Genomic DNA, 25,146 nt, shown 5'->3' on the forward strand with positions numbered 1-25,146 from the left:
GACACCTCGTTTATCTCTTTATGTAAGCTAGTAGGCGTTTACTAACCGAGACGCTAGCTTGTCCTTTGGCTAATTATGGCTGAGACGTAGCAGATCTAATCTGTAAGCGAATTAATTCATTAATTAAGCTGTATGTCCAGTCGTGCTTTCAATATTCAGGTTTAAGGTCAGCCAGCCTTCACCCCTCCACCACCACCACCTCCCCCCTCTGTGTCTACGTCTCTCCCGCTGCCGTTCAACGCTCCCTGCTGTCTCAACACTCCTGTTCTCAGTGAACGGTGGAACTCCGCGGAGCAGCCTGCGAGCCTCAGCCACAAAACTCGGGCTTATTCCAACTTTACCGCCAGTTGCAAGCGTGTCTGGGCGAACACGGCTTGGTAGCACGGCAAATTAGCCGACAGTGAGTCATACACACCGCGGTCGGAACTTGAAATATGACTATTATGAAAATGGGGGGAAAGTCTTAGCTCGCTCGCTGAAGTTGGAGGCTCTCCTTGTGGAAGAGGAAGAGGTGGCGGCGGACACCACGAGTTCACTCTCACAGTAAAAAGGTAAGCTTGTAAAAGGTCGAGAGGCAATGTTTAAGATGCACTGCTTCTTTCTCCCCGTGAGGGATTCAGGCAAAGAGGGTGATGACTTTCATAAATTGGTAATTATGGCGTTGAGTTGAAGGTTGCCGGCTCGCAGCTTAGTCTCCCATTGACTTTACACGTGTGTTTAATGTCGTGTTTGCGTCTTCTCCCTAACTGTCTTTCTTTGTTCGTGGTATAAACAATGTACTTTGCTAAGACTCCACCATGCTTACTTTATATAGCTATGCTGAGGGCTACTTGACAAAATAGGAGTTTAAGTTTGCCCTTTCTAGGAATAAAATAGTTTATTTTGCGTTTAGCAACATAATGAGAACACCCTCGAACACAAATGTTCACTTTAAGTCATTTTAAGCATGTATGTAAATAATACATATTTATATTGCCATGCTGAGTTAGTGAGCTCTGGTGTGGGGGATGGGAGGACATTCAACTGTACAAGATACTGCCACCAGTTCATGTTACTATATAACTACAATGTTAAGCTGTCACTGCCTTTGTGCAAACTAAAACTGCATAACATTACAAAATCAGCAACTTTAAAGGAAATATTTCATCACATGAAAATGAAAGACAGTGGAATTGGTGTGTACTTTTTGTTCTGCCACCATAACTATTCTGACCTTAAAGAATCAGTGTATTGTGGTTTTAATACTGTTGAATGTTATTTTAACCCGACCGTACTTATTAAGTTATAAATATCATCATGGAACAGTAGTTTGCCTTTTTGTCTTGTAACTATTATGAGCTTACAAAAACTTGATATGTAAATATGTATTCATATCTGCCATCAGGAATTTAGGATTTGAATGGTCACATTAGAAAGGATAAATGTATGTAGGAAAATCAAAAGGAATTTGCAAATTTGTCTTTATTTTTTAAAAGATTTAATGCATGTGATTGGATATAAAAACATCTTTCCTGTTTTTGAAGTAGGTTGCAGGAGCAAGTGACTCATATGGCTGATCAGCTGTGCCCACTTTTAGGGGAGAAATATAGAGCTTAGCACCTAACGTGAAGCAGTGATAACAAGCTTAATTAAATGCACTTTGCCTTCCACTCTGTTCCTAACACTATGCAGTAACATAATCTAACAATCGGATATACCATTTGTAATGTGATGAACATTTTCGGAAGCAACATGGTTGGTTTAATATTACAGTAGTTTTTAGATATTTGAGTTTTTTAGTTTTTCAAAGTTCAGTTGCAGCTGGATCGTGTGAAATCTGCTAAACTCAATTACCCATTTTCACGTTGGTAAAATTTACAATAATAAACTTCTGTATATAGCTTATGACAATTCCTTTGGCTTTTCTTTTCCTCCCCCTATACTAGCCCCCACCCTCCCCCCTCTGGCTAGGCATGATAAGAACTACAGGACCAATTATATAATCAAGCTTCTACAAACAAACCAACAATACTTTCCTCCTGTTAGAATTCCAAATTATCCATCTATGTATTATTATTATTATTTAGACTTTAGTGCCAGTGTAATTTTCATCTGCATGTTTGATGCCAATTGTGAAATTTGTTTAGTAGACATATTAGTTGCATCATATAAGTTGATCATAATGAATTTTGGACTCTGCAAAAAATTAGTTACAGGCTCCCTCATCTAAGTCTTTGTTTTATGAATTGTTCTGACTATACAACATAGGGCCACCATTTTGTAGACATAGCCAAAAGAAATTGCCACAGCTCATCCACATTTGTTTGTTATAGCCCAAAAACTTGATGCAGCTGAAAATTTTTCACATACTTCATTAGGGAAGCAGATTAAATTTGTAGTTGAGACAACAGAGTCGTGCAGATGTTGCTTTTTTGTGGGGATACAATTTGGAAGTCCATACAGCTGTCATGTTTTCTAAGTGAGCAATTGGAGTTAGATCCTATAAATGGCTTTTTTACAACAGTCATTTGACTCAAACATCATGCAGGAAGCACCCTGTCCAATTTGAGACAAAATCCTGATGTTAGTTTTTCACATATGTTTGTTTTCAGTGTAGTGGTTTTCAAATTTTATACTAAGCAATCTTTACTGTCCTTTTTATTTGGTTGTTGTGTCAATGTGTCCATTACATAAATCATATTATAAGTCAATAGATTGTGTGTCTTGCTTTGGTAAAATAGTAAAATTCAGTTTAAACATAATGCCTTTAGTGTTAGTTTTATGTGCGATCTCGGGTTTAAAATGAAAATGGTGTTCTGCAGTACACAGTAACTATGATTCAGTCAAATTGCAGCCTGTCCTCCTTATTTTGCCTTGAAATTGATTAAAAAAAAAACAAAAAAAAAAACTATTCAGTTATAATGACTGTGGGCTCAAAAAGGTATCAGCACAGAGCATTTTGTAAAATTGAGTTCAAAGCAGAACTGTATCCTCTGCTCGTAAGTAGGGCAAGGAAGTCCCTGAGAAAACCTTTGTCAGTCTTGTGGTGCAGCAAATCTCTGTTTTGAGCTGTCCAAATATTTCTTTAGTGGTATTTATTTATGATAGGCCATGGGGGGAGGTGAGCCATTCTCTCTCTCCAGAAGAGACATGCAGTGTTCACGGGCTACCAGCCAACTGGCACACTAGTGGTTATTCTGAAATTTCGCCCATACAAGTACTGGCTGCTTAAGAGCTATGGTTATGCATTTGGGTATATTTTGTATTTAGGGCGACACTGTTTATCATTGTGTGAAATAGTGTCTGTGGTTCCTTGACCCTGGCCTTGTGTGTATTTAAATGAAAACAAAAGCACATGCCTTTAAAGATGTGCTACATGTTTAACTATGTGTCAAGCATTTCTCCAGTTGCTTACTGCTGTTTTTCGTTATTTCTTTCATTTTTTGTTTTTCCATTTTTGTTTTTTCTTTCCTCCTTGTGCTTCGCTCCTGTCTTTGTGTGGTTATGCTCTGTTCGTCAGCATTTTCTCCCAAGGTTATTCTGTTCATTCAGGCACTGCGTAGAAAGACTGAGTTGAAATGTTTAAATCTTTTCTTTAAAAAAGAAGAATGTATATAAATAGGCATTCAGGGGAAGGAAGGTGTATGAAGACATTTAAACTGCTGGTGGATGACTCTTCAGGAAGTTGTGCAAGCACATGCATGCCGGAATGAGAAACCTCTTAACTGTTGTTTAAACTGCATTTTTACACTCTCCTTATCTTTTGACCAGATCATGATTCAGCTTTGTTAAAATATTTTGTTATGTTTTTACATTTTAACTCAAAGAGAAAGGCAAACAGAATAGGGGATGTGTTTTGACTTTGCCATGGTTTCCTACAAAGCCGAGGCTGTAAGCAGCAGAGAAAAAGCAACATTATTTGGGTTAATATATTAAACATTCACTGGTCCATATTGAAGTAGTCAAAAAGAAAAACGTTCTAAGGGGAGGTCATCAGTGGGTTGTCATCGAGGTCTTATGCAAATTATTAATTATCTTAAAGCGTTCCTAGTTAAAGTTAAAACAGAGCTAAATAATGTATTTGTTATTTTGTGAATTAATTCTGCACACCTATTAATTTCCTGCCGTGTTAGCTTTTTGTTTTTATTGGGGGGGGTGGTGTATTTTTGTTTTTTTAATGGTATATTTAAATGTTATATTCAATTTTTCTACATTAGATTGTTGATGATTTTTTTGTAACTGCACCGTCTCTTTACATGGTAGCTGGAAGACTTCAGCTCTTTTTCTGTTTACCACCTTATCTCTATCAATGCTACAGCTGTTGCATGGCGACTGGCACAACAATGGACATCCCTGTAGTAATTGTAGGGCGCACAGTAGATGGTGAGGAGGAATGAAGTGATGAGTGAAGAGAGATGGGGCCCGTGTAGGAGAGACAGATGAAGAGAAGACTATATACACTCTGCCTCCTTTCTATAATCATGGACAATGTGACGTTGTCTTTAGATGATCCAATGGCTATGGTGAGGAACTGAGTCCAGTGTTGTTTTATTTTGTTAACACATTATCTTTAAAGGATTGCTTCCCCAACCCAATATTTCTTGTATTCTTGTTATGTACTGCATGGTTTCATAAGGCTTTTCCAGCTTTTGAATATTTGACAGGGATCAATCTAAATTAGAGTAAGACTGTAACACTGACAGATAATCAGTAATACACCTGGTTGTTACAGTTCGAATCAAAGTGGGTTTGTGTGTTTAAAAACATGATTAAGTGTTTCAGCATGTGCTTTTCTCAAACAGCTACAGATTGAGTACCATATGCTGACATGGGGACAAATTGTTATGCTTTGGCACGTTGAGCAGAAATGGAAGGCGCCCTGTTAACTGTGAGAGAACAGCCAGCCGACATTATTAGATATTGCTACATTAGCTTAAACAAGATGACACTAGCTTTCGGGAAGAATGTGTGTGGAGCATTGCTTCAACAGATGCCAGCTGTCATAGTCCAGAAATAGCAGAGATATTTAAGAGTTTTGACAATTTTGACATGGTAATTAGCAGTTAAAAATAAATTCACTGAGCTGGAGTTACTTGTAACAATGTCGATTTTCTGTTCTTTTCCAGAAGAGGTTATTGGCATATCTCTACATTTTAACCACAGTCAGAATAATCACGTCATATCCTCCGAGACATTTTATATTGACCTAATTCAAAAATGTTATGGCATTAAGGAATGGTGGTAGCAGAAATTCCCAAAGACAAGATGATTACGCTGCTGTAAGAATCCACGAATTCAACAACACTAAGTTATACTAAGCTGTGATTTGGGTTAGAGGTTGTGAAACTACTGTTAATTAAAAAAAAAAAAAAAGTCATGAACGTACATCATGTACTTTGTCTCATACATTCAAGTTCATATCAACTATGTCAATTTTGTAAATTAAAAAAAATAGTACTGCATTGTCAAGGTTGATAATTCAAGGATATATGATCACCATAGTAGCCCTTCCGTATTCATTTATTTGTATGAATCCCATATAGTGTGACTGAGAAACTAGTGCCTCCTGTGACTGTTTGTTACAAGAAACTGGAACCGAATTATCTTCTTTTCCTGTTTAAAATAAGATCTAGTGTTTCCTTTACTAAAGGAGATGGCAAATAAATGACCAGAGCTTCTTTCCTTAGCATTTAGGGAATTCAGCAGAGTGTTATCATGGCTGCTGTCAGATATTTCTGGGTCAATTCACTTATTCAGGAAGGCTTCTAAGCAAAAAAAAAAAAAAAAAGGTTGTTTAAAGACAGCTTTAAACATGTTTGCATTTTCAGGTGGCAGATAAAGAGCCCATTTAGTGAGATTGATGGAAAATAATTATTGCATGGCTTGTGCAATTATTGTTTGTGGGTGTAATAAAAATGTGGTCACATCTTTGTCTTGCAATAGAATTTTTTTTTTCTGTATAATGAGTGTGCTCTGCCTCATAGAACTGTTGTTTAATAGTGAAATATGATTTTATAGTGCTGGCAAGATGATACCCTGCCTTGTACGTAAGACCTGAACCTAACTAAACGATGTACCCACAGTGCTTTGCTCCTGTTGCACAAAGTTACAAGAGCATTTTAGTTAAAAAAGTAAAGATAATTTGGAGAGTTTTTATATGCTCTTTGATTTTATGTGCCTGAGGAGTAGCTACACCTTGATTATTTTATTCATGCACTAATAACCCTTGGCCACTATTCAGCTGTTACAGTCCCACACATGAACAATTTGCACCTATGTGTTAATTATGTCCGTCCCCCTGCCTCTCTATCTCATGATCTCCCAATGAGATATTTTCAAGGGATGTTACCAGACAGGTAGCTTGGGACATTGTGCCATGCAAACCAGATTGTTTCCCACCCGTTGTTGGAATTATTGTCAACTGTTAAGTAAGAAAAATATTGGTGTTTACTTTAGTTTAAGACTTCAAACATTGTGTTACTCAACCAGCATTGGATGGCAATCTCAGTTGTACAGTTTGTTTTGCTTGACTGTGTCTATTCTTCATGTGCTCATTGGTTATTCACTTTCCCAGTGTTTTCCCAGGCAGCTGGTGCAATATGTTTCACAGTAAACTTGTAGATCACCAAAGAAATGGCAGTTTAGTGATTTTGTTGTTGATTAGTTTGTCTGGAACTGATTTGACATGACTAGCCATGCCCAGATTGTAAGGGATCACATCGAAAAGTGTATAATTGTTTTTGTCTTTTTGTATTTGAAGTGGCAAAGGGATATTTCAGCACTATATGTCAATAATAATAATATACACTGATACTCCTTATAGTTGTACGTAGGAAACACCCAAAAACTTTTAGCACATGTAAACACAGTCAGTTGATCTGCAGGATAGCTGCTTTGTGATTGAAAGTCTTTGGTATGCAGCATTAGTGTTGCACTATGGAAATACTGGGTGAAAAAATGGCTAAGGAACAGCTCAGAATGAAGATCGGTGCTTCAGTGCACTTGTCTGTCTTGTTTGTTTGACCCTGATGTCTGGTGGAAGGAAAACGCCAGAGAGTGGGGTGGGATGGGGGTTGGGGATATTTAAGGTGGCACGAGCAGCTGTTGATAGAAAAGCAAGAGCTTCCGGTTACCATAGCAACACTTGTGTTGCCCACACTGATGTGTCTCAGTGTTTACAGCTTGTTTCTGAGATCCTCAGTTTGTTGAAAAAAGAAAATACTTGGCTATGATATCTGTTTATTTTGCAATGTCAAGGGCACCTATTTTTTTTTCTTTTTAACTTTTGAATAAAGATGGAAGAATGCATCAAACCAAAAAAGAAATGATCCGCTGTTTTAGCAAGACTAAAAGATTGCTTCCATAATGCTGGCCATGATGTCTTGTTCTTTCCCACAAAGACATAGCATTGATTTGATTTGATTTCAGATGATGTAACCCTAAAAACCACATTGTTTTGCAGACATGCCATAAAATAAGAAGGCTTTTTGTAGAAATGTACTAATGTGATTAGGAAGATGGGTTTAGAGTATGAAAGAATTATTTGTGATAGTGAATAAGCTGTAAGCTGCAAATGTAGAACGTCTTTCTTGTTTCCCCCTTAATCTTATAATGGGGTGCTATAAAATGCAGTGAAATTAGAAAAATACAGTGTTTCCTCATTTAGATGAACAACAGTTGTGGGAGTTAAATGGGATTCATTCAATGGTTAAACTGGAAAATATGCACGAGCATACAGCTTCAACAGAGTTCCAAAGATGCATTAGTTTTATCAATTTTAAAAATATTGCCATCAGTGAAATTTTTGACGATTAATTAATCTATTGTTGATTAATTATGCCCATCCTTGATATCTCCTCAATAAGCTCGTCCATAGTCAAAGTCACTGCCTGCTCCCTCGAGTATTTAGAACTCAGTCTGGCATTGTATTGTTTTAATACGTGTAATCATTCGTGACATTGTGTCAAAATGAGAAATGTAACCACTCCATATATTCATGTGAATGTAATCTAGCCTGCGGTATCTAAAATTAAGGTCATCTGATGTTGAGATTGGAAAATATTGCAGACTGAGCAAAAAGAAGCTGCTTCACATACAGCCTAAACTGCTATCCTAGAAAAATGCGTCAAAAGACCACATAACCCTTAATACATTTATAGTGAGTTACATGGGGGGGATAATCTTGTTTATAAGATTTTATTTTCATTTCAGTCTGGACCTTAGATTTAATTATGTTGGATTGTAGAGTAATACAATACAGTCAATAGTTTTGTCCCGCTTTTGATTATTCCTCATTGCAATTCACATTATAAAGGTGACAGTCTTCACACCATTTCATCTTTTTAGTCATGTGAAAATAAATGGAATTGAAAGATGTTGTATATTTTTCCTCCCTTCCTAACTGAAGAACCTTCATAAAAGAAGAGCCCAGATTTCCATTATAATAGTACGAATCACCTATTTTGTTTTGAGATTTGTAAATAAGTATAATATTATATATTACATCAGCCAAGTAGGACTGGAGGTTTGTTTGTTTTTCTTATGCAGCCATTTTAGCATGAGGGTGGATCTTAACTTGCGACACTTCAAATTGCAGATGATGATGAGTCTTTTAGTAATTCTTAGTCCATAACTGTTCTCTTATACTAGGTGCTGTCTTGTGGAAAATGAGGTTCTTTCACAATATCCTCAATCCAGAAAAAAAAGTATATCTAAAATGTGTCCCTTAAATCTCTGTCCGCCTGTACAAAATGTGGGTGTTTTTTTTGTTTTTTTCCCCCCCCTTTTTTAAATATTTTGCAAAACCAATGTAGCTTAATGTTGTCTTAACTCAATTTAGCTACAGATGAGTGATTTTGGAGCTGACAAGCCTTCTCAGAAAGAAATGTGTCTTTGGTTAAGATATAGTAGAGGTATGACATTTTATTATGTTTTTTGCAACCTGCCACTAGAGGATTTCTCTGAAGACCCAGTTAACATCTTACCCACGGGAGCTGTGCACAATGCTGTCAAAACTGCGTTTATGTTTTGAATGCAACACTTTTATGCTCACCATATTATTACTCCCAACATGTAGGTTATATGTCATGGGGCTGGCCAATAAAGCCAAGAAACTTTACCCCCATAGTTCCAGGCATAAGCAGTTGTATCAGACTTGATGGGTTTGAAAAACACTTTTTAAACAAGTTAAATGCTATTCAAAGTATTTAACAGATGATTGACAAAGGGATTTAGAGATTTGTGTCTAAATCTGGTTTTCGTTGAGCACTGAAAGACCCAGTAAATTTGGCACGCTAGGTCTAACAAGCTGACTAGCCATGTGCCATGCAGAGTTTACAGTTCCTAGGTTTTTAGATGAGCAGATTACCTCAGGAGGTAATTTCACATAGAAGATATTATCCTATAGAGAAATGTTAATCAGTGGGTGGAGTTTTCAGTTAGGATGGAAACCTAACGACTATTGTCTCTCTAAGCACACAGTTTGCCACCACTGGTAAACATTAAGTGTTGCCACCCAAAGGAAGCGTGGGAGAAGTGTTTCCCCTGTGACTAAAGGCTACCATCCCCCACAGTTTTGCTGACCTACATTTACTCTCTCATTGAGTAAGGCAAAGGACAATACACAAATGGTTGTTTTGATTACCTGTGTGGAAATCATTATTTACCACCCAGCTCCCCTTCCACCATCCCCATTTTCTGGGTCCCCCTCCCCCACACCTTCCCTCTCTCCCCATCTCTCTCTTTCACACACACACACACACACACACACTCCCCTCCCCCTCTTTCAAGACTGCAGCCCAACCAGAAGCTTCAAAGCAGGGTTTTACTCAGCAGAGCAGTTCAAGAGAAAATGGCTGCTGTTTCCAGGTCTTGTTTGCACATCTGTCAGGAGGTGACTGTTCAGGAGAAAATGGGTATGTGGTATGCAGGTTTTTAACATCATTGTTTCTAAAACTACATGTGCTGATGATGACTGCTTCTGTAGCTGTTAGAACTATTATATTCTACTCAAATGTCGAAAGAATTTTATTTGATGTTATGAAATGGTTGGCTGATTTACATGAAATTCTTTTTTTAATCAGCCACACATGGAATTATTGCAGCAGTTTTTTTCTCCTTTCAATAAAAAAAGATGAACACTGCTTTTTGCTATTGTAGTTGATAAATCAGTGATGTATTTTGAGCTATTTTTAAGACAAATTGTGTAGATTGAACCTTACTATTTTTATGCATTATAAATCACATATAATAAAACCAAACAAAAACTAAGCCTTTTAGGCAATACTTTTCCTAAAAATCTTCTTGTGATGGAATATATTTATTACACAGTTTATTCATTCTCAGATCTCTGCCTGAAATGAGTCCCTTTGGTATCTTTTAATATATTTCCTAAACTTAATTGCCCTTAGTTTTGTAGTGTTTTTTTTATTTCAAAATTGCATAGTTTTAACCATTTTTTGCTGTTACAGAATATTTCCATCTAAATTGATATGCTTTTTTGGCTGAACCAACCCACCCTGGCTGCTGTTCAACCACACCAATCCTGAAACTGCAACTAAGGAAGAAAAGGCTTTGTTTTGTTGTCTGTGTAACCTGCTTGCCCAGTTTTAACCAGAAGTCCCATCATGACCTTGATGTCACACTTTGACACTCCACCTATACTTTTAGTTCTTCTGGTTACTCCCGTTTTTTCATTTTGTAGATGGGCTTTGAGAAAATATTTAAAGCTTTGACGCTCCTTCAAAAATATGGCACCTGTGTTGGAGAACTGTTGAGTTTGAAACCAAAACCAAAATTTTTGATGGTTGGAGATTTAGATCATGTAGTGCTTTAAATGGTTGAGATCTTTATAGAATAGTACAGCTAAAATGTGGAATAACATAGTCAAAACAAAATGTTGGTACAAGTGGACTTCCAATCTGGTATTACTGCACCAAAGCTTGAACATTATTATTGGCATAATAACCTAATAAGATTATATGAGTAGGTATGGATTAGGGCTGCCCAATATGAAAATTCACTTTTGTAGCGATATTCGCCTGCACGATATGCATATTGCAACAACTGCCTGAACTGTGGCAAATAGTGAACCCTAATTTGCATGTTTTAAGGAAGTGATGCGCCATTATTTTCAAACACTGCTGTTCACACATGCTCTTCATGTGTCAATGGCTTATCAAATGCACTCTTAAGGCGGATTAACTTTCCGCTTAATGCAGAAGACAGATTTGCTTTGATTCTTTAATTAGAAATCAAAGTTATTCTGCTTTAAACAGACGGATAATGGCATGTAAACGCCAAATTCCTAAAGCAAAAGTCAATGCGGAATGAAACTTGATTCCGGATTAAGTGGCTGGTTTATTCGCATTTTAAATCCGAACTGTTTAATTCCTCTATCATGTAAACCTTAATTCCACTCTAAATTAATTCCAATCATTCTGCTCATGCTCCTTACCTTGTCCCATCCCAACGACGTCCCGATTACGGACTTATTCCGCATATTGTTTTTCCTCCCGTCTTCGGTAGTCCGTCTTCCTTCTCCTTCTCAGTTGCTGCGAAGTAATATGCTTGTGTCGCGCTTGTACTTTAAAATTATAATAAAAATAGCTGCTAAACTGGTACTTATTTTGGAGTTTTCCAAGTTATGGCCTAAAAGATGGGAAGTACAAAGCCAACTTTATTTCCAGTTGATGTCAATACTTCATGTCTGCCCTCTGTCCAATCAAAACTCTTCCTAAGCAACCGCGCGAGAGAGGAATAGGTAAGGTTGTGTTTCATGTAAACCACCAGTTGAAATTATTATTTCCATGTAAACTCGTAGGAGAATACTGCCAATTTGAAATGTTTTAATTCCAAATAATTCCGAATTAAAAAGCATCATGTAACCGTACCCATTGTTAAGTTGTGTAGCTGGCACAAAACCAGTGAAATGTGCATGTCATAAGAAGAGGAACAGGAAAAAGATGATGCAGAAACCACAGAATTAAAAGCACAGATAGCAATTGAGAACAGCAAATAATGTAGTGGTTTTATTCTTTCACGTGTTTTGGTATTTTTGGACCATTGTAAACAACTTTTTGGTAGTGCATTATTGCATTACCAATATCAAAATGCAGAAGTGAAATCTGCACACAGCACTGTGCACTAGTGCATGAACGGACTTAACAACAATGGCAGTGTAAAAGAGCTATGGAAGTATGAGGACAGCAAAGTATGACAGTGTTTTAAACAGATGTCACTATTTACGAACGTAATGTGGCATAAATAGGCCTTTTGACAGTACTCCACAGTTTCAAATGAGAGCATCTTATGAGTCATTTTGTTATATATTTTTAAGACCTCAGCGCATTAATTTAAACCAATTTTATCTGACAGAAGTAACTTAGAATAACTGGCAATATACACTGGAATATAAAACACATATCAACCCAAACAACCTGAACAGTGTCACACAGCTATAAGTGGAGGTGGACCAGGTTTAGGGTACACATACAAAAGAGCCCTAAAAACAGAACAAGTGATGCACATAAATGGGGCAGAAGACAAACAAAATATTTCATATTCGTCTTTTGGCATATACCGTAAAGGGAGGTAAAAGCAGACCACACTCACAGCAGGCAACCTCCATTGCATCATTCTCCTTAATTGGTAGTTAAATCATTTTATGGCCAGCTTTATGAGATTTAGGGGATTAAAATGTATCAAAATGTAGGCAAACATTTTGTGTTTTTAGTTTAAAAAAACATTCTGATTAGTATGAATTTGTTCCACAAGCAAATATAATAAACATTAAATGAATCTTTTCTGAGAACATGTTCACACTGCTGCTGTTAAGTTTTCTTTACACGGGCCATGGTCCGCTTCCAGTACTATTCCTTTGGCACAGTACGAACACCAAACGGACTGATCCAGACCAAAGAAGTGGACCCCGGTCTGCTTGAAAGCTTGAAAGAACCTGGTTATCTTATAAACTTACTGTACAGCGACTAAAAGGAAAGTGACTGCGTGAAGTGCAACTAGAACAGCACTCAAGAGAGTTCTTTACCAAGTGTTCATTTCCAACCGTATAGTGTTTCTCCATCCTGTTATAGTCCTACACGCATTTTTACACTACTACATTCCTAGATATATTGGCCATATTATGGCATCTGATGCATGTTTGTCTAAATTTGTTCTCTTGCAGTGATGAAAATACCAAATATCCCATTTTTTTCCTGTTCTGTATCATAATATTCAGAATTTTGCTGGGATCCTGCTTAGCCTTTGATATCTTGTAAAGCCTGTTTGTAACTTCTGTGTTTTTTACCCCATTTATTACAAAGTTATATGCATATATACTTGCCCTGGCTCACAATTGCTACGTTTACATGGGAGTTTTAATTCCTGTTTAATTCCGAATAAAAGTTAATTCTGCTTTAAACTGATGAAAATGACCATGTAAACACTGAATTCCTAATGCAAATTTCTATTCGGAATTAAACTTAATTCCGATGTAAGTGGCTGGTTTGTTCGGATTTTAATTCCAATCTATTTAATTCCTCTGACATGTAAACCTTCATTCCTCTCTAAGTTAATTCCGGTCGTTCTGCACATGCTCATTACCTTCTCCTGTCCCGATGACTCACGTTCTTTTGCCTCCCGTGTTTGGTGGTCTGTCTTTCTTCTCCTTCTCAGTTGCTGCAAAGTGAAGTAGTGTGCTCGTGTTGATACTTAACAATTATAAAGAAAATTGCGGTGAAACTGGTATTTATTTATGTAGTTTTTAGAAGATACAACTGAAAAGAAGAGATGCAGGGAGCAAACTTTATTTCCGGTATACGTCATATGTCACATGCAACCTCTGCCCAATCAGAACCCTTTCCAACCCGCCACTCTAATGCTGGGCGGACACTGTGCGATTTTAGAAATCTGACTGTCGGGGAAATGCTCCCACTGCACAACCGGGTTTGTCCCTCGTACTCTATTTGACCCTACGGCATGTGTACTCATACTGTACGTCTGCTGTCAGCCACGATTATTGACAACCACGACTAGTTGTCGTGTCAGTCAGCGTGTGATGGCACGACGTGCTCGAGTGTGAACAACGAAAAACAAAGGTTCCTAGTTCCTATGACAACCACAGCGTGCCTGACAACAAGATGGCGAGCAGGCAGCAAGTTGTTGCAGTTGCATACGCTGTCGTGTGCGCTGAAACAAAATAAAAAAAGAAAACCTTGTGTTCTCTCCATAGCTCTACTAATCTCTCTTCTAGCGGCTGTGTCCACTGCACACGTCTGAAGTTGGGGTTGCCCACCATTGTTTAAAGCTCCACTGGTGTCTTCTGCGCAGGTGCGAACGTAGAATCGTGACGTAACACCACTTGCACTGTACGAGCGACGGCGAAAATTTCTGACATGCCAGAAGTTTGATCGGGAGGTTGCAGCATCATCGTTAGAATGTAGCAGCAATTAATCCTTCTTCGTGAGTGTTCTCACACTGTACGGCTTACGACCTCCCGACCGGACATCCCGACCCTACGATGTTTCCACGATGACGCAGCGTGGTCTGCGACAGCAAGATCGTGGTGAAATCCCCTCAAAATCGCACAGTGTCCACCCGGCATAAAGTGGAATTAAGTAAGGATGTGTTTCATGTAAACCTCCATTCGGAATTATTATTTTCATGTAAACTTGTAGGAGAATACGTTAATTCCGAATTATTAATTCCGAATTAAAAAAACATCATGTAACTGTAGTCAATGATAAAGAATGAAGAATTTTAAAAAAATTCCTGGATCCAGATGATGGTCGGATCACTCCCAAAATTTAATGGAATCTAAGTTAGAACAATTATGAAAATCCACCCAGAAGTTTTTAGTGTAAAGTTTTGCTTAACATGTCATTTTTGTTTTATTATAATATTTGTTCACTTAATTTAATTGATATAGTTGTTTGTGGCCACTGTTATGGTAACTAGCTTTTCCTTATTGTTTTTAACTCCTGTTTTTTCTGTTGTAGTTTTGGTAAACTGTCTATTTTTTGTATTTGTGTAAATTGTAAGTTTTATTGGGCAACAATGAAAGATACTTTGTCTTTGCAAATGAGAATTTGTTCTCAAATGACTTATCTGGATAAACAAGGTATTACACTCCTGTATGCATTCCCTCACACTGAAGGAGAACATTTCTACCTCTGTTTTTTTTTTTGTTTGTTTTTTTTTCCAGTTAATTGATTGATATGTCAACTTTTTTAAGTTCAGTTTTTACTGAATGGCTTATTGACTAATTGATTTTGTAGCATATAGCTCATCACAGCTGTATGATGTAAAAAAACAGCTATTTTGGAATCAATTCTCATGCTTTTTGTCTCAAATATACAGTGAATTGAAATGGATAGACTTCATTTTTTTGTGCTTGTAATGCATAGTACTATTCCCCTGGTGCACTGATGGTAATCAACACACTTTCTCTGTGCATTTTCTTTGATTTAATGCAGTAAAGCTTCTTGATATTTCCAAGCAGGGTCATGGCTGTGGATTTCTTTTACCTTCAGCGTGTGACATGATTCATATTGCTATAGCAACCTAAGCCATGAGGATTAGATTTTGTATTGGGCCGGTTGCCTGCAATACATCAACTGGAATCTTCTCGATTTTATTTGTATCTAACTGAAATACTTGCCCTTATTAACGTTGTGTCTGGACTGTGGTTGGTAGCTTTTTAATGAATTCTTTATTGTATTCATGCTTTTGTTTGACTTTAAATTTATTTAATGCTTTTTGAAATTTCAGTGAAAGACCCAAACTAAGCTAATCCAAATAATCAAGCAATCCTGCTATAAAATCTTACCTTCATGAAATTTAAACACTCCTTTTCTCTTTAACCCGTTTCAGAGAGATGGTTATTCAAATCTTTCATCATTTGTGAGGCTGTATCTTGTAGTGAAGGGGAACAATCTCTGACTTTGACTCCATTTATCACTCCAGTGGATAAACCATAAAACTGTTTCAGAGGTTAGCATAGTGCCTGGCCTCCAGGAAGGCCCATTGACTATGGTTCCATGATGTTTTTTAATCGGGAATTAATAATTTGGGATTGCATAATTTCGAATCAACGTGCTCTCCTACGAGTTTATATGAAAATAATAATTTTGAATGGAAGTTTACATGAAACATGTCCTCACTTAATTCCTCTTTGAAGTGGCGGATTGGGAAAGGTTCTGATTGGACAGAGGGCGCACATGACGCATGACGTATACTGGAAATAAACAAAATTTGCTCTCTGTTTCTCGCCTTTTCAGTCGTAACTACATAATAAGTCCCAGTTTTGCCGATATTTTTATTACAATTTTTTAGTACCTGGACAGGACAAGGTAATGAGCGTGAGCAGAACAACTGGAATGAACTTGGAGTGAAATTAAGGTTTACATGACAGGAATGAAATAGTTTGGAATTAAAATGTGAATAAACCAGCCACTTAGATCGGAATTAGGTTTAATTCTGAATTAAAATTTGCATTTGGAATTAAGTGTTCACATCGTCATTTTTCATCAGTTTAAAGCAAAATGAACCTTTATCCGGAATTAAGCAGGAATTAAAACTCCCATGTAAACGTTACAGTTGTTTGGTGAAAGGAGACCTGAATGCTGGGCGAGTTGTGTAATGGATGATGGCATCATAGGCCCATCTGATAGAAGGATTATTGCTGCTGCCCAACACTGATGGGACCTGAGCCCCTCCAGGCTGCGTGTTAATTACATTTCCAGTTGTTTGGTATGTAGCTGTAGCTGTCTTGGGAGCAGTGGCTGCCTTGCTTTGATGTGGCCAGCCCTTCCTAGTCCCACATGTAAGCTAATTAGCTAAAGAGAAACATGCTGACTGTGGTCAAAACAGGCAACAGTTGCTTGAGTGGTGGTGTTTTGTTTATGGCAGTGTGTTGTTATTTGCATTTTTGAGTATGATTTGTTGGTAAATGATTGTGGAAAATAATTGAAATGGTAATAATTATTCTTATTCAGGGGTTTTTATGTGACAGTCTTATTTTTGCAGGATTGTGTGCCGCACCAATTATGATTTTATAATTGCTGCTCTCATGTGTGCTGTGGTTCATTCAAAGTAGACTGAAAGAATATACCAAGGTGAGAGACTGAATAATTCAGGTTGAGTAACATGTTCAGCCCATCTGGCTGAATGCCCACTGGTAATTGGGACAACACCATTCTTTGTCCATTTTTGCTCGATCTCGCTTGTTGCTATGCTACCAAAGCGAATCATGAGTAGGCCTGGACCGTGTTTGGAATTAAAGTTGGACAGCCATGCAGTCTTCATACCTGACACCACCCTTTCATTTTTCTCCCATTGTATTCTTTGTGAAATACCTGCCCCTTTACCTCCCAGCGGGGGTGCAGGAAATGGTATTACACATGCATGTCTCAACTTATTCTCAGGTTTCAGTCTGGTTCTTTTTTTGTTTTGTCTTCTGCATTCTCCTTCCTGTAGTGTGTGCTATACATGTGTGTGTTTTGACATGGTTTTTGTTCGCTCCCTCTGATGGACAGTCGAATAGCAATTTAATATCCTTCCTGCTTTATCAAAGTTCTTTCCATCTACAGTTGGCTGGGTCACTAAGGGGAAGCCCCAGTGAGCTCACAGTGGAGGCTAAATTGATATAGACAGTCTCATTAAGCCAGAAAGGTCTCTAAACGCTTTAATTCAGTATTAAATATGGATTCAGTGGTTAAGTAACTCAGCCACAGACACCATCGAAGCAAGGAATCACACATCACTGGGCAAAAGTAGGGTGAGCATGAGCTTGCAGGCTGGGAGTCAGGACTGTCCTATGTTTGTGTGTTTGCACATGACTGCATCATTTGGCACACATCGAGATAAACCTGATACTGTGTGTAGAATCGGTTTATATTTTTTTTACCAGAATATGATCAAGGTTATTTGTTAAATGTCATGTAAGCCCATAAACAAGCTCCTTTCTAAATGCACTGTGCCACATCGTAGAACTAATGTTAATCTTAGACTTAATTTCTTTTGTTTTGTTTTTTTCAGGAGTGAGCTCAGCCTTCCAGCATACCTCCTCCCTTTCATCGGGCTAAGATGAGTATTACCAGTGACGAAGTGAATTTCTTGGTCTACAGATACCTCCAAGAATCAGGTTTGTCTCACAGATATCTGCAAAACAGTTCACAGATTTACAATGTGACATAGAAGTATTTTGTGGAGCTGGGGATTGCTAACAATGAGCATGCAGTTATCATTATTCTCAAACACAGAACATATGATTCTGTTTTTATGTTGTTGATTAAACAAAGCGTGCTGTCACTTACACTAAGCTATTGCAGTGCTTTTCCCTCCCTGGAATATGAAGACTGTAATGTTCCTTTTATTGCTTTTCATTCCTACAACCTGGACCACTGATGGCTGCCTCATTTCATAACTGTTTGAGACTACATCTCAAGCAATGTGACATTGTGGAAGATTGAATCAGACCTGATTAGTCGGCATTGACATTGGTGTGCCTTGTGATGCTGTCAAGTATATTAAGATGCAAAATGATGTTCAATTGCTGTTAGCCCTGTTTAGCTCCGATAAGACACTTCTTTGAATATTTGTGTTTTTTTGTTGTGCACATCTTGTGCATGGTGTTTTTATTTTCAGGTTTCTCCCACTCAGCATTCACCTTTGGCATTGAAAGCCACATCAGCCAGTCAAACATCAATGGAACACTAGTGCCCCCTGCAGCCCTCATCTCCATCCTGCAGAAAGGGCTTCAGTATGTGGAGGCAGAAATCAGCATTAATGAGGTGCGTAAAGAGAGCTGCTGTTACTGACTCCCACAGATGTCTTTTGTTGTTTAATGATACAAAGACACACTTTGATCTCTTTGTCGATACACACAGAGGTAGTTTCAAATATTTTTTTTCTTCCTAATACTGGCAGAAACTCTGATATACTGCTAGAAATACTAGAAGCCTGCCAGTCAGGAAACACTTGTCACCTCTCTGACTAACAATTGTTAGACAGGCTAACATGAAACAACTCACTAATAATTATAAATCCCTTCCCCAACTGTGACAGGATGGCACAGTCTTTGACGGTCGACCCATCGAATCACTGTCGCTCATTGATGCAGTTATGCCAGATGTGGTGCAGACTCGCCAGCAGGCTTTCCGTGACAAACTAGCCCAGCAGCAGGCTGCCTGCTCCATATCAGCTTCAACCTCTGGAAATCAATCAAATGCACCAAAGAATGGAGAAGCCACTGTTAATGGAGAGGAGAATGGTACTCACAACATGAGTAAGTTGAACCTTCTAAATATGGGTATTATAATTATGCCCCTGCAGGGGTTGACCTCATCTACGCTGAATAATGAGGTGATTAGATTATAGTGGGGAAGGTCAGACGGGAGTACATGCTGCTGTCTTAAAAACAGAAATACTTGTAGCTGTAAATATAGTTAAGTTATTCCTCTAAAAAACAATGAGAACAGCTGGCGTCAACGCAGCTTTCTTAGTTGCCAGATTTTGGTTCATCTTAGCTATGACAGAGTTATGACCTTTGATGGTGCTCTGTTTTGAAAAGTAATGGAGCATACATCCACTTTATGTTGAACAGATTTGTAAGATGAATCTCATCTTTGCCGTCTTTAGCTCTGTTGTTAGAAGTGTCATGATTAAAGGTACCAGGTCAGCTGTTTTCTCTGCCTCAGTAAACATGTCAGTAGGGGATTGTGCACTTTATCCTTCGAGCTTTTCATTGAATATCTTGGGTTGTTCAGCTCTGAGTGAAACCAGAGAGGAGGAAATCAGTTGGAGCGCTTTACAAAGAGTAGCATGAGAGCGTGTTTGTCTGCACATCCACAAAAGTATTTAATTGAGAGTGTGGGGATGACAACCTGAAGAGCTGGATGAGGGAAAGATTAGATGATAAAGGGTGGATTAATTTATTCTAGAGGTTATATCCCTGACTGTGACTGATTCTAATTGTGTTGTGTGTAACCGTGTGAACAACAAATGAGCCAGAATGATATTAACTTCAGTAAACATTTGTTCAGTAAATATTTATTAGCTGTAATTTTTTCCCCTGCATTTAAAACGTTCTGGCAAGTGTGGGCAGGTGTTAGCATGTTTGTTGAGATCTATATAAATATTTATGTGCATCTGTCTACCTTTTGTGTTCGCCCACTCTCCTCAGATAACCATAGTGAGCCCATGGAGATGGATGTTGATGTCGAGATACCAGCCAGTAAAGCCACAGTGCTCCGAGGCCACGAGTCTGAAGTGTTCATCTGTGCCTGGAACCCTGTCAGCGATCTGCTGGCCTCTGGGTGAGTTTCTGTGCTGAGATGCATCTTTATTCACTTTGCATCTGTCATGCTGTATTGTGTGTATTTGTGAGATATATGGCTTCATCACAACCAGTGCTGATGGTTTATTTTCCACAAACCCCCACGTTCAGCTCTGGCGACTCCACTGCCCGGATCTGGAACCTAAACGAGAACAATAACTCCAACTCCACCCAGCTAGTACTTCGCCACTGTATCCGAGAAGGCGGCCAGGATGTTCCCAGCAACAAAGACGTCACCTCACTAGACTGGAATGTAGGTTTCAGATCACCTGTCCACGTCGCTTTCCTTGTATGTTTGCCACGAGGTAAATGGACAGCTGAGCACAGATGAGTAACAGATACATTTTCCTTCCAACAGAGCGATGGGACTCTCCTGGCAACAGGCTCGTATGATGGATTTGCCAGGATATGGACCAAGGATGGTATGTCCTCCATCACTGTCAGTCTCTGGTCCTTAGGTTTATTGCACTGTTAGTCTAAATAATGCAACCCCTGACCTGACATCTTCTGAAAATAAATTGCTTCTGATTGATCAGGAAATCTGGCCAGCACATTGGGGCAGCACAAAGGACCCATATTTGCACTCAAGTGGAATAAGAAGGGGAACTGTATTCTCAGCGCTGGTGTAGATAAGGTATTTAATAGACGACATGGATGCATTTTCAGTTTTTAGCATGACACTTGATTAATAAAATCCCATGAAAAATAAAAATTGTGACAGTTTTTTTCCATAAGCAATTCCACAAATTGTTGCATGAAACTAAGGTTGTGTTTTAAATTGTGCTTTCAATCGGTCAGACGACAATCATTTGGGATGCACACACAGGGGAGGCGAAGCAGCAGTTCCCTTTTCACTCAGGTCAGTCCACTCACTGTGCACTCAGAATCAGAACTCATCATCGCAGATATTTTGCTGAATGCTTCCTGTTCTCTTGTATTTTGGGAATAATATCTTTTAACTCTTAATAAATGTGCATTAAAACATTCCACAGCCCCGGCGCTGGATGTCGACTGGCAGAACAACACCACGTTTGCCTCCTGCAGCACTGACATGTGCATCCACGTATGTCGCCTTGGCAGCGACCGGCCCCTCAAGACCTTCCAGGGCCACACGGTGAGCAGCTTCTTTCATGTTGCTCTTCTGACTTGGTGACTTCTAAGACAATCGTTCTAACATGTTGTGTTTTGCAGAATGAAGTTAATGCCATTAAGTGGGATCCATCAGGTATGCTGCTTGCCTCCTGCTCGGATGACATGACCTTAAAAGTAAGTTCTGGTCCTCACTGTGAAAAAGTATAAAGACAAACAGGTGAAGTGAGGTGTTTTTATTAATAATTTGCTGTTGCTGTCTCACTCAGATTTGGAGTATGAAGCAGGAGTCCTGTGTCCATGACCTCCAGGCTCACAGTAAAGAAATCTACACCATCAAGTGGAGCCCCACGGGCCCTAGCACAAGCAACCCAAACTCCAACATCATGCTTGCCAGGTGGGACACTCTTCACACATAGCTGACGTGGATCTAAAGGGAGTGTCTGGCATTCAGAAACGGGGGGGGGGGGGAAATTCCAGCAAAGATCCCAGTGCAAGTAATGTTTAGTAGCCAACAGCCCTTCAAGCTGACCCAGATTTGTATGCCTCAAAAATTCACAGTCCATCCTGGCAACCCAGCACACCTGCTTGTAATCCAACTGGTGTCCTCGCTTTGGCTCTGGTGGATCATCCTTTTGATTTTATTTCCATTTGCTGCATCCAGACATTAAATTTTGCCTATATATACTTCACTGAAGAAAGGCTTTTAATTTCGACTGTTCCTTTCCTCACTTCTTACACCCAAGAAAAGGACTGGCCCAGTTTGAGATTTCTTAACCGCTTCATGAATTACTGGTAGTAGTAGTAATAATAATAATCATAATATTATTATTGTACTGCTGAAAAGAGAAAAAAACACGATTCTTACAAAAAGGATACAAGTTCATTGTTGTATTATTCCACACAGTGCATCTTTTGACTCGACGGTGCGACTGTGGGATGTCGAACGAGGTGTTTGCATTCATACACTGACCAAGCACCAGGAGCCCGTCTACAGCGTGGCCTTTAGCCCCGATGGCAAACACCTCGCCAGCGGCTCTTTTGATAAATGTGTCCACATTTGGAACACTACGGTAAGGGTCAGACTGTACTAAGTAGCAGCTGAGCGATTTAGTAGAACTAGTTAGGTGTTTTATGTTTGTGCTGCTGTTTCAGACTGGGGCCTTGGTGCACAGCTACAGGGGTACTGGTGGCATTTTCGAGGTGTGCTGGAACAGCACTGGGGATAAAGTCGGTGCCAGTGCGTCAGATGGCTCGGTAAGTCAGGGCTAAGCTAATGCAGCGCCAGTTTTCATTTGCAGCCTTTAAGTATCTCACTGACAACACAAGGTGCCTCTGTAATAACGACGTTAAAAAAAATCAAGACATACACGCTGAAACATGTTCTCACGTTACGAAATTCTTTCCATTCCAGGTTTGTGTTCTCGATCTCCGGAAGTAGCTGCCCCGAGGTGATGATGAATTCTGGAATGTGCAGAAATTGCCTTCTTCTGACATCAGCAACGCTCTTCTTGCTCAAGAAGTACTGTAAAGGTGTACTGAAACAAACCCCTCACAGGAGTTGAAGCAGATGGTGGCAGCGGCATGAACACCACCTGAGATCAGTGCACCTTATAGTTTGTTGATGTGTGTTTTATGGTAAGCCTGAGATGAGATGGAAACTGGCTCAGAAATCCCCAAGACTGGACTCAACTCCCTTGGCACATCCATGTATTATAAGGTTTCTAATGAGGACGTACTGTGGTCCCTGCGGGCCGCGCGTCATGCTGTTATCGGGTTGTGAGGGTGGAAAAACAAAGATGAGTTGAGTTCTATAAAGAGAGAAGTGATAATGAGAGACAGGTGTTTGGGCTGTAGAAGGCAACAAATTGTGAAGGGAAGGCTGTGGACTTAGGATTCCTTTGAGGAAATGTTACTTAATTTCCAAATGAGCTTGCAAGCAACAGGATGAAAGTAACCGGTACACGAGGCTGAAACACTGCTACTGTCTTTTGACAGTAACTTCTCCTTAGTGGAGGAGACTTTGTTTTAAGACTACCTGGTGCTTGTTTTGACTGTTTGCCACAGATGAATGTGTCGCTACAAGATGCTTCTTAGCTCGGTATTAAGATCAGGTCAACAGGAGGAAAACCTGGCAAGAAAATAGTCCTCGCTCAGTTCAACACGAGATTTTTTAAAAAAAAGTCATTTTGTGGGAAAGATGTGAAAAGTGTGGTTTACAAAGAGAATTTTCTGCCTTTTGGATGTAAATTTCAAGAATGTAAAGATGTAAATTAGATTAATACACAGACTTATATACTGTGTATATATGTTTATATACAGTACGCTTTATTGCCATCTAAAGGAGCTTTCTAATGGTTAGAGCTGTCGCATATTTGCAGTCAATGCGTGGCAAGAGCGTTTTTATTGATATGCATGTCTCATCATCGGCTTCTTTTAATATGATCTTAACTCGACCAACCGTATCCGATGCATCGAGTTCTGTTGTTCTTTTCTTGTTCTAATGAGTTACAATCAAGAGAGGTATTGAGCATCCTTACTTTCCTCTATTGATCGCTGAAAGCCATCGAGGAAATGTGCACCTCATTAGCTGCATTCAGGGGGTTATCTTGTCAACCATATGGGAGTTGGCAGTCTTCAGTCTCCTGCTGGGTCTGCTGCTTTAAGATGGTTGTGTATGTGGATCAGGAAGATCCGCATACACAACCATCCATCTCTCATCTAAACGAAGAGAGTTGGTACAGCTTGATTAGCATCACCGTGTTCCTCTTTGGCACTTCCCAATTAGGCCTCTGAACACTCAGATTTACGTTTTGATTGGATGGTGGAGTTCATGCAGAAGTCCTGCTGTTGCTCCAGAAAGATAAAATACTAGCTGTGAGTCGTTGCAAATTTATCTGATTTGCGTTTTGGTCAGATTTGAAATGCCTGTGTGGTGGCTTGAGGGTTTAAAATTGTGCAGAATATTTGCTTGGTTCTGCTTACTGGGATTTCAAGTTAAGAAAGTAGTTTCTATCTTAATCTGCCACCACTTTTCTTTCTGCCTTTTTTTTCTGGTTCTTTTCACTTTTAGTCATTTTCTGCCAGAGGAAATTAAAGTGCACTTTTTGTATCTGTGGATCCAGAAAATGTTCAGATTATGTTAAAAGTGAATTTGTCTTTTTTTTCTCCTTTATTGTATAACAATTGGATTCTAATGGATGTTGCCTCCTGATTTTTCTTTTCTTTTTCTTTTTTTTCCAATTTGCTGAGAGCCATTATTGTCTGTGTCAGACTGAGAATTGGGCTGTGGGTTGGTGGCCATTATTGGCATGCTGAAGAGCCCAATATGGGACAAGTGCTATGACAGCTACAATCTCTCTTTCACCCTGTTCCAGGGTGTTGTCACCTGTTTCCAACACAAAACAAATCTTTGAAGTCATTCAGTGTCTCAAATAAATTACTCTATTTTGATATCAGAAAACATGTCTGTTTTGTCCACACACACCCCTTTATCAAAAAACTGAATGTTTCTCAACAACCACTCTGCATCACAAACACAACTACATGATATTTAATATAGCATAAAAAAGATGTGTGCAAAAATACAAGATGGACAATTTGGAATACATTTGCTTAAAAAAAAAAAAAACTAATTAGCTTATTTCATTGGTAGTGACTCGACAGCATAAGAACAAGCGTGCATTTCACAAAATGCATCTAGTTGAGAGTACGGCAGAAGAAATGTTTCCTGAAGCACAAAA

The 25,146-nt window shown here is 38.9% G+C and overlaps 1 protein-coding gene across 1 annotated transcript; it reads left to right on the forward strand.

The window, feature by feature from the left end:
- The first annotated feature begins 284 nt into the window (after positions 1–284).
- Positions 285–24,829, forward strand: tbl1x (transducin beta like 1 X-linked). The gene is made up of 15 exons (XM_079254562.1): positions 285–551; positions 18,016–18,121; positions 18,625–18,770; positions 19,045–19,264; positions 20,162–20,294; positions 20,426–20,567; positions 20,673–20,736; positions 20,851–20,948; positions 21,113–21,173; positions 21,307–21,428; positions 21,506–21,580; positions 21,673–21,800; positions 22,311–22,476; positions 22,559–22,660; positions 22,818–24,829. Exons 2-15 carry the CDS (start codon positions 18,064–18,066, stop codon positions 22,842–22,844), a joined length of 1,542 nt encoding a protein of 513 aa, XP_079110688.1. The 5' UTR covers positions 285–551; positions 18,016–18,063; the 3' UTR covers positions 22,845–24,829.
- Positions 24,830–25,146: the final 317 nt, after the last annotated feature.

The sequence above is a fragment of the Telmatherina bonti genome (assembly GCF_933228915.1).
Source record: "Telmatherina bonti genome assembly, chromosome: 15".
NCBI classification, from domain to species: domain Eukaryota; kingdom Metazoa; phylum Chordata; class Actinopteri; order Atheriniformes; family Telmatherinidae; genus Telmatherina; species Telmatherina bonti.